Genomic DNA, 12,556 nt, shown 5'->3' with positions numbered 1-12,556 from the left:
ATTTTGCTGCCTGTAGATTCCTCCAGTATTTTTATGGTTTCCCGTCTTATATTTAAGTCCTGTATCCATTTTTAGTTTATTTTTGTGTATGGTGTAAGTTGGTGATCTAGTTTCATTTTTTTGCATGTATCTGTCCAATTTTCCCAACACCATTTATTGAAGAGACTGTCTTGACTCCATTGTATGTTAATGCCTCCTTTGTCAAATATTAATTGCGCATAGTGGTTTGGGTCGATATCTGGATTCTCTATTCTATTCCATTGATCTATATGTCTGTTCTTGTGCCAGTACCAGGCTGTTTTGAGGACAGTGGCTTTGTAATACAGCTTGAAATCTGGTATTGAGATCCCTCCTACTTTATTCTTCTTTCTCAGGATTTCTGTGGCTATTCGGGGTCTTTTTTATTCCAGATGAATTTTTGGAGAGTTCTTTCAAGGTCTGTGAAATATGCCGTTGGTATTTTAATGAGGAGTGCATTGAATCTATAGATTGCTTTGGGTAGTATGGACATTTTAATGATGTTGATTCTACCAATCCATGAACACGGTATGTTCTTCCATCTGTTTACATCTTCCTCTATCTCTTTTTTCAGTGTCCTGTAGTTTTCCGCATATAGGTCTTTTACCTCCTTGGTTAGGTTTATTCCTAAGTATCTTAATTTTTTTGGTGCGATGGAAAATGGGATTGCTTTTTTAGTCTCTCTTTCTGTAAGTTCACTGTTGGTGTATAGAAATGCCATAGATTTCTTGGTGTTAATTTTGTATCCTGCTATATTGCTGAATTCATTTATTAAGTCTGTTAGTTTTTTGATGGAGTCTTTCGGGTTTTTTATGTACAATATCATGTCATCTGCAAATAAGGACAGCTTTACTTCTTCTTTTCCAATTTGGATGCCTTTTATTTCTTCTTCTTGTCTAATTGCAATGGCTAATACTTCCAGTACTATGTTGAACAGGAGTGGTGAGAGTGGGCATCTCTGTCTTGTTCCTGTTCTTAGGGGAAATGGTTTTAGTTTTTGTCCATTGAGTATGATGTTAGCTGTGGGTTTATCATATAGCTTTTATTATGTTGAGGTATGATCCTTCTATTCCCACCTTGTTGAGAGTTTTTATCAAGAAAGGGTGTTGGATTTTGTCAAATGCTTTTTCTGCATCAATTGGTATGACTATGTGATTTTTATCTCTCAATTTGTTTATGTGATGTATCACATTTATTGATTTGCAGATATTGTACCATCCTTGCATTCCTGGGATAAACCCTACTTGGTCATGGTGTATGATCTTTCTGATGTACTGCTGGATCCGATTTGCTAGAATTTTGTTGAGGATTTTGGCGTCTAAGTACATGAGGGATATTGGCCTATAATTCTCCTTCATTGTGTTGTCTTTATCTGGTTTTGGTATTAGGGTGATGCTGGCTTCATAGAAGGAGCTTGGAAGTGTTTCTTCCTCTTGAATTTTTTGGAATAGTCTGAGGAGGATAGGTTTTAGTTCTTCCTTGAATGTTTGGTAAAACTCTCCTGTGAAGCCGACTGGCCCCGGGCTTTTGTTTGCCGGAAGCTTTTTGATGACTGCTTCAATTTCTTCCATAGTTACTGGCATATTGAGCTGTTTAGATTCTTCCTGATTGAGTTTTGGAAGGTTATATTTTTCTAGGAATATGTCCATTTCCTCCAGGTTGTCCAGTTTGTTGGAATAGAGTTGTTCGTAGTATTTTTTAACAATCCTTTGTATTTCGGCGGGATCTGTTGTTATTTCACCTCTTTCATTTCTGATTTTGTTTATTTGGGTCCTCTCTCTTTGCTTCTTGGTGAGCCTGGCTAGAGGTTCATCAATCTTGTTTATCCTTTCAAAGAACCAGCTCTTGGTTTTGTTGATCTTTTGTATTGTTTCTTTGGTCTCTAGGTCGTTTATCTCCGCTCTGATCTTTATTATTTCCTTCCTTCTGCTTATACTGGGCATTTCTTGTTGCTCTTTTTCTAAATCTTTGAGTTGTTGGGTTAGGTAATTTATTACCATTGTTTCTTGTTTTTTGCAGTAGGCTTGCAGAGCTATGAACTTCCCTTTCAAGACTGCTTTCGCTGTGTCCCATAGATTTTGGATTGTAGTGTTTTCATTGTCATTTGTTGCCATGATGTTTTTTATTTCTTCCTTGATCTCTCTGGTAACCCAGTCATTGTTTAATAGCATGCTGTTTAGTCTCCATGTGTTTGATTTCTTTGGGTTGTTTTTATTGTAGTTGATTTCCAGTTTTATGCCACTGTGGTCTGAGAAGATGCTTGATATGATGTCTATCTTCTTGAATTTGAAGAGACTTTGCCTATGTCCCAACATATGGTCTATCTTTGAAAATGACCCATGTGCACTTGAGAAGAATGTATATTCTGTGGCTTTGGGGTGAAATGTTCTGAAGATGTCAATTAATTCCATCTGGTCTAGTGAGTCATTTAGGATTGATGTTTCTTTGCTGATTTTTTGTTTAGAGGATTTGTGCAATGGTGATAGTGGGGTATTAAAGTCTCCTACTATGATTGTATTGCTGTCAATCTCTCCCTTGATATCCTCCAGGAGTTTTTTTTATGTATTTGGGTGTTCCTGTATTGGGTGCGTATATGTTTACCAGAGTTATTTCTTCTTGTTGGATTGCTCCCTTTAGTATTATGAAGTGGCCTTCCTTACCTCTTGTTATGTCCTTCACTTTGAGATCTAATTTGTCAGATATAAGTATTTATACCCCAGCTTTTTTTTTCAGTTCCATTTGCCTGGAAAATCTTTTTCCATCCCTTCACCCTCAGTCTGTGTGCGTCTTTTTTTTTTGAGGTGGGTTTCTTGTAGACAGCAGATATATGGGTCTTGTTTTCTTATCCAATCCGATACCCTATGTCTTTTGATTGGGGCATTTAATTCATTTATATTTAAAGTTATTATTGATAGGTACTTATTTGTCGCCATTTTTATTCTTTAACCCTATGTTCCTTCTTCGCTTCCTATTTCTTTTTTTTTTACAGCAGACCCTTTAGCATTTCTTGCATGGCTGGTTTGGTGGTAATAAATTCCCTTAGTCCTTTTTTGTCTGTGAAGCTCCTGATTTCACCTTCAATTTTGATTGATAGCTTTGCTGGGTACAGTATTCTTGGATTCAGACACTTCCTTTGCATGACTTTGTATATTTCATTCCATTCCCTTCTGGCTTGATGAGTTTCTGTTGAGAAATCAGTTGCTAGTCTGATGGGGGTTCCTTTGTATGTAACTTTCTGTCTCTCTCTTGCCGCTTTTAAGATTCTTACTTTGTTGTTGGTGTTTGCCAATTTAATTATGATGTGCCTTGGCGTCGGTCTTTTGGGGTTCATTTTGCTTGGGACTCTGTGAGCTTCTTGGATTTGTGTGGGTTCTTTCTTCCCTATATCAGGAAAATTTTCTGTCATTATTTCTTCAAACAGGTTTTTGATTCCTTGCTCAGCTTCCTTTCCTTCTGGAACCCCTATTATGCAGATTTTGTTTTGTTTCGTGTTGTCCCAAAGTTCCTTAGGCTCTCCTCCTACCTTTTAATTTTTTTTTCTAGAAGTTGCTCCACTTGGGTATTTTTTTCCATCTTGTCTTCTAGCTCACTGATGCGGTCCTCTGCTTCTTCTAGTCTACTCTTGATGCTTTCTATTGAGTTCTTTACAGCAGCGATGTCATTTTTCATTTCTTCTTGGTTCTTCTTCATTTCCTCTTGGTTCTTGCTCATATTGTTGAATTTGTCTTCCATTCTTTTCAGCCACTTTATGACCATTTCTCTGAATTCTTTCTCTGGAAGGTTGCTTGCCTCCATTTTGTTTACTTCCTTTTCTGGTGATGCCTGCTTTTCTTTCATATGCGGGCTGTTTCTTTGTCTCCCCATGGTCTCTCTTCTCTGGATGTCTGGTTATGTAGTTCTCTCTCTCCTTATCCCAGGCGAAATCTGACCTTTCCGTGGTGGAGTGTAGAGCTCCTCTGAATCCACGTGTTTGCGCCAACTGGGGACTGGTGTTTTGGGGCTCGCAGGTGTTCCGTGGGTGCCGCAGTTGTGGATTCTCAGGCTTCCAATAAGCTCCACTTTCCCGTTGAAGATGGCGCAGATTCCATGTCCAAGCCCGTAGATCTGGGAGGGGGCCCAGCTGCAGTGGGGGCTGTCAGGTCAGGGGAACCCCGTCTAGCAGTCCCCCACCTTCTTCTGGAGTTTAGCTGTCCCTTAACTTGCCAACAAACACTCCTTGTGCCTACCCTCAGCTGTTCTTTCTTTCTACTCTGGGACAAGGCTTGGAACACGTCTGTCTATTCCATCGCCATTTTTCCTCCTCCCCTTTGGACATATTTTAAACAGCAAAAATATACAAAACAGTTACAACTGGAAATGATACTGGTCCAAGTGCCCTGTGTTTTTATCCCAGAGACACACTACAGAAATCCCAAGTTAAGACAACTTCGCAATATGTTTTGAATATTAAGAATGTTTTTTGGGATCGGACACAATTCTGAGGCAGGAGTCTAGTGAGGGAGCACACCTGTTTCTCCACTCCCCTCGAGTGGTTCAGTTTAGGCTCCCACCGTGAAAGAGCTGCTGGAGTCCCTTCTGTTTAGATGGGTAATCGTTGGATGGTGTGACTTTTGCATCTTCACTGTAATGAGTGATAGTTTGTGAAATGCATGTCTATTTTAAAACGTAACCGTATCCCAGCAGACGAAGCAGCAGGCACTGTTGGTAGTCTGAGAGTAACATCTGCTCCTCACCCATCTGGGCCCTGTAAGCAGGGAGCATGGAGGGTGTCAAGCAGCCCGGGTTTGCTGTCAGTGGCACCATGGAGTTGATTGTAGTCACCTTTCTACCATATTAATTACAATCATAGCCATACCCTTTTTCTTGGCAATGGAAGCTTCTCGCTAATGCCTTATTCCTATGAATGCATTCGGGGTACAACGTATTATCCTCCAGGTGTGGGGGTGGAAAGTTCTGGGAAGGTATCAAGAAGAGTGCACACTCTTGCCCCGGTTTCTCAGGTACCCAGGCTTGCCCAGCATAAAACTGTAGCTGAACCCAACCCTCTGTGTCTGCAGGGAGACTTTGTCCATGGACCACACACCACTTGTAACCAGACGCCTCCTGTGTCAACCTCACAGTCTCCATCTCCCCAGTCTTCCCGGTAGTGGCTGCAATTCTGCTCCAGGAGGCAAACACATCATCCAGGGTGGAAGTTGTCATGAAAATATTGTCCATTCCCTCCAGGAGAGCAGCAGCACCCCCGTCAGGAGCAGGCCCCCGCCCCCACCAGGGGAGCAGTCAGTTCAGGAGGAACAAAACTGTCCAGAGTCATTTTCCCCTTTTGCATCTTCAATTTCCTTTGTGATAATGTCAATATCTTTGCCTCCTCTGGTTTGATAAGAATATTCTTTTGATTAGGGTAAGCATATGCACGCAGCCTATCATATGTTTCCCATTTCTGGCCACTGGTGCTCAGCTTTAATTGCTGGCACCAACCCCTCATGGCATCTTGGTGAATCAGGTTAACTGGTGGTAAGTGAAGGGGCAGTGGAGGAACTGGTATCTTCTTGTGAATTCTTACTCTTTTTTTTTTCTGGTGCCATCTTTTGTGCACAAGAAACTTTGTCATCTTTCTTAGATCTATTCCGTTTGGTCTCCATCTCTGAGGTTCTTGGTTCTCCAGCAGCCCCATGTTTCTCTTTAGTTGGTACCAGTTGGGAGTTTGAAGCTTTTTGCCGCTCCCCTGACTTCTTTGGGGACTTCTGCTTGGTTGCAGGCTCCTCTCTGGCCCGGGCTCTGGTTGGGGTGCGTGCAGGAGGCAACCAATTGATGTGTTTCCTTCACATCAGATATTTCTGTTTTTTCCTCTCTCTAAAAATCAATGGAAAAAGATCCTTCTTGCCTTTTGCATTTTCCATACTGAGAAAAGAATTCAAGGCTGACTGATGCTTTACTTTTTATAACAATCCTTTTTTTCAAACAAACTAGACATTTTTTTAAAGGATACTCCTTTAGATGAATATCCAAAGATATTTATTCATTGCGTTTGGTTTGGTGCCTTTCTGGCTGCGTATTAATTAATGCTTAACCGTCTGACTTAGCTTTGCATTGAGGTCTGGGCATCAGCAGGTGCCTCGTTAGAACCATGGCAGGAGCTACAGAGAGGGGCACAGTGGAGGACGGAGCCATACCTGCTTCCAGGAGCGAGGAGCAAACACGTGGTCCCTGCAGCATAAATCCCCCCTGACCCTTCTTGTCCACCCTCAGGTGGTGGTCTCTGAACTCCGCGTTGAAGTCACCCACTGCTCCTCGCCTTAAACCTACAGCTCCAGTGAGCAATGCTGAAATGGCCTTACACCCACAGCTCCAGTGAACAATGCTGAAATGGCCTTACACCCACAGCTCCAGTGAACAATGATGAAATGGCTTCACACCCACAGCTCCAGTGAGCAATGCTGAAATGTCCTTGAACCCACAGCTCCAGTGAGCAATGCTGAAATAGCCTTACACCCACAGCTTCGGTGAGCAATGCTGAAATGGCTTTACACCCACAGCTCCAGTGAGCAATGCTGAAATGGCCTTACTTACACCCACAGCTCCGGGGAGCAATGCTGAAATGGTCTTACACCCACAGCTCCGGTGAGCAATGCTGAAATGGCCTTACACCCACAGCTCCAGTGAGCAATGCTGAAATGGCCTTACACCCACAGCTCCAGTGAGCAATGCTGAAATGGCCTTACTTACACCCACAGCTCCGGGGAGCAATGCTGAAATGGTCTTACACCCACAGCTCCGGTGAGCAATGCTGAAATGGCCTTACACCCACAGCTCCAGTGAGCAATTCTGAAATGGCCTTACACCCACAGCTCCAGTGAGCAATGCTGAAATGGCCTTACACCCACAGCTCCGGTGAGCAATGCTGAAATGGCCTTGAACCCACAGCTCCAGTGAGCAATGCTGAAATGGTCTTGCCTCCTGTTAGCCCCTCTACCTCCACGTCCCAATCTCCTTCTAGGTTTCTTATTGTGGAACAAAATAAATAACTTGCTATTTGCATGCACGTTCCGGAGAAGTAAGTACCTTCATGTTGCTGTGCAGCCCTCCCCCCGCGTCCATCGCCATAACTTTTCCATTTTCCTCAAATTAAAACTCTTCTCACTGAATACTGACCCCCACTCCCTCCGCCTGGTCACTGCCGTTCCAGGTTCTGTGTCATGACTTGCGGCTCCAGGGCCTCACTTGAGTGGGGCCACACAGTGTCTGTCCTGTGGTGTCGGCTGCCTCCACGGAGCGTGGCATCCGGGGTGCCCATCGTGTTGACCCTGCACCAGACGCCATTTCTTCTTGGAGTTTAGTCCTCCCTGAGGGTATTTTCCCACTGATTATGATTAGAGAGAGTGGAAGGGAGGTAAGGAGAGGAGAGGAGAGGAGAGGAGAGAGATATTAGTTACCCTTCACTTGCACCCCGACTGGGGCTGGGGATTGAACCTGCAACCCTTTGGTGCTCAGGCTGATGCTCCAACCACTGAGCCACATGGGCCAGGGCTCTATTTCTCCTTCTTCCTCTTCTTCTTCTTCTTCTTCTTCTTCTTCTTCTTCTTCTTCTTCTTCTTCTTCTTCTTCTTCTTCTTCTTCTCCTCCTCCTCCTCCTCCTCCTCCTCCTCCTCCTCCTTCTCCTCCTCCTCTTCCTCCTCCTCCTCCTCCTCCTCCTTCTCCTCCTCCTCTTCCTCCTCCTCCTTCTTCTTCTCCTTCTCCTTTTTTTTTCTTCTTCTTCTAAAAATATATTTTATTGATTTTTTACAGAGATGAAGGGAGAGAGATAGTTAGAAACATAGATGAAGAGAGAAACATCTATCAGCTGCCTCCTACACACCCCCTACTGGGGATGTGCCCGCAACCAAGGTACATGCCCTTGACCAGAATTGAAGCTGGGACCCTTCAGTCTGCAGGCCGAAGCTTTATCTACTGAGCCACATGGGCCAGGGCTCCATTTCTTCTTAAGGCTGAGGAATATTTCATTGTATGGATGGACCACATTTTGTTTCTCCGTTCATTCATCCATTATTTCTGCCTTTTGTCCACTGTGAGTGATGCTGCTGTGAACACTGGTGTGTTCCTCTAGTGCTGGCCATTGCCTTTCCTAATGCACTGCTCGCCCATGGATCCAGTGTCGCCTTCAGCTCCTTAAAAACACACCTGCTGACCAGGTGCCCTGGCGCACCATCCCCCGCCGGCCTCCCCATCACCTGCTTTGCCCCAGCTGTGTCTGGTGTGGAATGACCTCCATCTGTGCCTTTGCTCGGTCCCCCTCTCTGCTCCGGTGCCACCTGCTTTCTGGAACCCTGGCTCAGCTCCCCGTCTCCAGGTCTGCACTTACCCCCTTGCTTCTATCAAGGAACTGCCTCTGGCTGCTCGGTGTGCCAGCGGGTGGGTGTCCCTAAGGCCGTGACTCAGCCCGCATTTCTTCTCCACAGCCATCCAGACAACGCCGACTGTGTTCGTAGCACAGAGTTCAGTATCGAAATCAAATGACACAACAAAGCTAATCAAACATGAAATTCATTACATGCACCGTGCTTATTATGCCACTGGGTAATTAGGCATGAATGATAAGCAGCTCATAAGTGACTATAATGAGTTTTATTGTGATGGGGACCACCCAAGTGTTTCTGGAGTGGCAATTGCCTGTGTGGGTGCATGTGCATGTGTGTGTGTGTGTGTGTGTGTGTGTGTGTGTGTGTATGCCCGTGTGTGGACAGGAGCAGAGAAGATGGGAAAGGGTCATGAGGAGAGGTAGTGAGTCGAGGAGTAAGTGTGTGTGTGTGTGTGCGGGAGGACACTGTGACCCCCAATAGCAGGCTGGGGCAGATGTCCCTCATGAGGACTCGGCCTGCCTTGTCCCTGATTGTACATCCCTGAGGCAATGTCCCACGCTCTTTCTTTCATTTTTCTTGCTCCCTCCCCTGACCTGGAGGGGAGAGGGTGGGCTGTGACAGGACCCGCTGAATGCTGTGATCGAAGAAAGACTTCCTGGGCAGAATTGCTCTGTGTGGCTGCCAGAGTTCCAGCCGCTGACCAGCTGGCCAGCTCCTCCGACTGGGTGGCAGGGTGACGGAACCTCAAGTAGGTTATAGGACGTCCTAAAACAGCATTCCCCACTGCAGGCTGCGGAGTGACTGCATGGGGTCCCGGCATTGTCCACTCTGAATAATTATCTTGCCTATATTTATGCAAATTTAAAAAACCACGCACAAGGATGCACGGAGATCAGAAAACCATCAACTCAAATACTTATTGAATCCATTATTGACCCTTGAAACGAGAGCAAGGAACCCCATTCCACAGCCATGGGGGCCCCCGGGGTAACTGCCACCTTATTTCTGACGGTTGTGTCAACACCTGTGCACTTGTCTTGGGAGTCCCTGGGGCCAGTTCTGAGGAAAAGGGTGAAATAAATGTGAAGATGATGATGTGAAAATAATTCTCATTGCATGCAGGACCCCGGGGATTGGGGGAGCAACGCAGATGCCCACCTGTCTGTTTCCCGGAGGCCTGGCCACCGCAACTCAGGGGCCTGGCCAAGTCAGCATCTGTCTGGTGTTGCCGGACTGAAGGCAAAGGAACAGGACACCAGGTAAGTGCCCAGTCACTGCTGTGTCTTCTGCCCAGGCATCAGTGAGACCCCGTTGCTGTGATGTCCTTTCGCCAGAAATGAGGGCAACCAGGTGGTCATCTCATCGTACTCTTTGCGATTTAAATCACATCCGCTCAGCATTTTTTTCATCAGCTGGCTGCTACTTCAGTGCGAGAGACCCAGGACCCCGTGGGAATGGACTGAAGAGAGGGGTGGAGGTCAGCACAGGCGGGTTCCCAGCCAGCAGCCACCCTGCCTGGGAGCCACCAGCTGTGTGACCTTGGACAGGTCATCGCACCTGCTGGGCCTCGTCCATAAAAGAACCCATCATTTGGTAACTGCACGCTTTGTGCTATAACTCCTGGCTGATTTCTACCTGCCTCTTTCAAACAAATAAGTGGAAGGAGTCAGACAGAGAGAGACACATACCATATGATTTTACTTATATGTGGAACCTAAAAAACAAAACAAACAAAACATAAACAAGCACATAGATAGCAAACTTATGGTTGCCAGATGCAAGGGGGGAGGGCTGGGTGAAAAAGGTGAAGGGATTGAGAAGTACAAGTTGGTGGTTACAGAACAGTCATGGGGATTTAAAATACAGCATAGGAGCCCTGACTGGTTTGGCTTAGTGGATAGAGCATCAGCCTGCAGACTGAAGGGTCCCAGGTTTGATTTTGGTCAAGGGCATGTACCTTGGTTGGGGGCACATCCCCAGTAGGGGGCATGCAGGAGGCAGCTGATGGATATTTCTCTCTCATTGATGTTTCTAACTCTCTATCCCTCTCCCTTCTTCTCTGTAAAAAATCAATAAAATATATTAAAAAAATACAGCATAGGCAATATAGTCAATAATCCTATATAATAAAAGCATAGTATGCAAATTGTCCCCTCGACCAGGAGTTTGCCCAGGGGCTGGGGCTGGCCGGGGGAAGGGAGGGAGTACCTGGCCGGCCACTGCCAGCCACCAGGAGCCCTACCAGGGACTAATTTTATGCGCTGGGCCTCTAGTACTGTAATAAGTACGTATGGTGCCAGGTGGGGACTAGACTTATTGTGGGGATCACTTTGTAAGTGAATGTCTAATCACTATCTGTACACCTGAGCTAATATAATGTTGTGTCAACTGTCGTTGGAAAATAACCAGCCCTTGCCAGTGTGACTCGGTTGAGTGTCATCCATGTACCAAGAGGTCACGGGTTCGATTCCTGGTCAGGGCACATGCCTGAGTTTCAGGCTTGATCCCCAGTAGAGGGTGTGCAGGAGGCAGCCAATCAATGATTCTCTCATCCATATTTCTCTCTCTCTCAAAAATAAAATAACGAAAGTAATGAGAACACCTGAGTGAAAAAAGGAGTGGGAAGCGAGGAGAAGGAGGCGGGGTGTGTGTGGAGGACACTGGCCGTGACCGTCACTCCTCAGCCACCGTGAGCTCCTCGCGCCCGTGAATAATAAACACATTTCGTGGGTGTGACCACAGTGAGTCATGCTTCATTCTCACGCGTGGCTCAGTCCATGCTCACGGCCCCTGCGCAGGCGCTGTCATCGCTACTGCCCATAGGAAGCGCAGTGCAGGGAGGGTAAGGTGCTCCTGGTGGTGGGGGGGGGGGGGAGAAAGAGCCCACAGAGGGAGACAGGAGAGTGGGGCTGGCGGGAGAACCTCCACGCGTGTGGTGCTGCCTGGGCCTGGCCCTGGGGCTGGGCTCTTTTCTGGGATGAAACGCTCGCTTTCTTTTGTCCTGCCGTTGAGCGTAGGACACTCTCCTGGGAGAACTGGGACTCGCCTGCCCTTGTGACTTCTCTTCTTCAGGGCTGTTGATGACAGTGAAAAGAATGGCGCCGGCGATCCGCCGTGGCTGTAGTCTGTACCTGGTCGCTTGCTTCCTACACACCTTAGGCCCTGTCCTGCAGGAAAGAGTGGACAGAGAGGAGAGGGGCGCACCTTAGGCCTGTCCTGCAGGAGAGAGTGGACGGAGAGGAGGGGCGGGGAGGGAGGCTGGGGAAGCAGAGTGGGGCAGCGGGCCGCCTCTGAGCTGTTGGCCTGGAGCCTCCTTGTAAAGAAGCGACCATCCCCTCTGCCTGGCAATTGGGAGTCGTGAGGCGTAACTGAGACACAGGCCCAGCACAGTGCCTGGTGCCGGGCTTCAGGTCATCGCTTCCCCAGAGGCTTCCTCGAGCCCCCCTGCTTCCTGCCACCTTCCTTGCGCTGCCTGGCCCCGCCTCTGCTCCCAGCACAGTCCGCCAGCTGGCCTCTGACCTGCTTCTGACGTGGAGTGCCTGTCCCTCCAACTCTCTGTGCTAACCTCAGGGCATTTCTGCCCTCGACCACCGACAGCCTTCTTCCTCCGCTTGTGACAGTGGGGTGTCCGCCCCGCGCGTGGTCACTGGACCTCGAGCTTCCTGAGTCCCAGCTCCCTGCTTCCTGAGGGGAGGGCAGCAGCTTCACCGGTCCAGTCCCTCCCCCTGCCTCGTGCCCTTGCTGGGCCACTTCCTGTGCACGCGCATCCCCCCTGACTTTCCCAGGTCAAAGCTAACCTCCTCCAAGAGGCTTTCTGTGACTAGAAGCATCACTAGCCTCGTAGTCAGGGAGACGCCTTCACTGGGGTTGGCAGGACCCAGGGTGGGAGGGGGGTGGGGACCATGACATCCCAGGGGCTGTTCAGAGCCATCGCCTTGAGGGACTGGGGTGTGGAGCAGGACTCTTAATGTCAAGGATCACAGCTCCTGGGGAGGAGCTAAGCTGGGACAAGGCAGACACCCCTTAATGGGACTCTCAGAGGCCAGAGAAAGGGCAGCTAAAAGCTGCCCGGTGACGCCAGGGCTCCAGCGACAAACCCCTGCCGGAGGGGAGGCCGGAGGTAGGTCGGGCGCCTCCCGGGAGCCCGGGACTGCCTGCGGTTTCTATTGTGGCAGAGCAAA

The 12,556-nt window shown here is 47.5% G+C and overlaps 2 protein-coding genes across 5 annotated transcripts in view; one reads left to right on the top strand and one right to left on the bottom strand.

The window, feature by feature from the left end:
* ACTR3B (actin related protein 3B) overlaps window positions 1–12,556 on the top strand; it is a 156,532-nt gene that overhangs the window by 131,109 nt on the left and 12,867 nt on the right. For 3 of the 4 annotated variants that reach the window (XR_013960535.1, XR_013960536.1, XM_080667017.1), the window contains one exon: window positions 9,498–9,634. Coding sequence is in view for 1 of the 4 variants with exons in the window: in XM_080667017.1 (XP_080523143.1) it covers window positions 9,498–9,634 (137 nt within the window). In the remaining 3 variants the exon portion in view is untranslated. Of the gene's footprint in view, window positions 1–9,497; window positions 9,635–12,556 lie in introns of those variants that run through there. The other variant, XM_080667007.1, reaches the window with a different exon arrangement.
* LOC308245947 (developmental pluripotency-associated protein 4-like) lies at window positions 4,672–5,692 on the bottom strand (the record flags this gene model as incomplete). Its single annotated transcript, XM_080663842.1, is given in 3 exon segments — window positions 4,672–4,762; window positions 4,874–5,271; window positions 5,273–5,692. Coding segments are annotated over 3 exon segments (909 nt in total).

Source organism: Plecotus auritus (assembly GCF_963455305.1).
Source record: "Plecotus auritus genome assembly, chromosome: 4".
In the NCBI taxonomy this organism is placed as follows: Eukaryota; Metazoa; Chordata; class Mammalia; order Chiroptera; family Vespertilionidae; genus Plecotus; species Plecotus auritus.
Note: the sequence above shows the minus strand (reverse complement) of the source record. Positions and strands in the feature narration are given on the sequence as shown.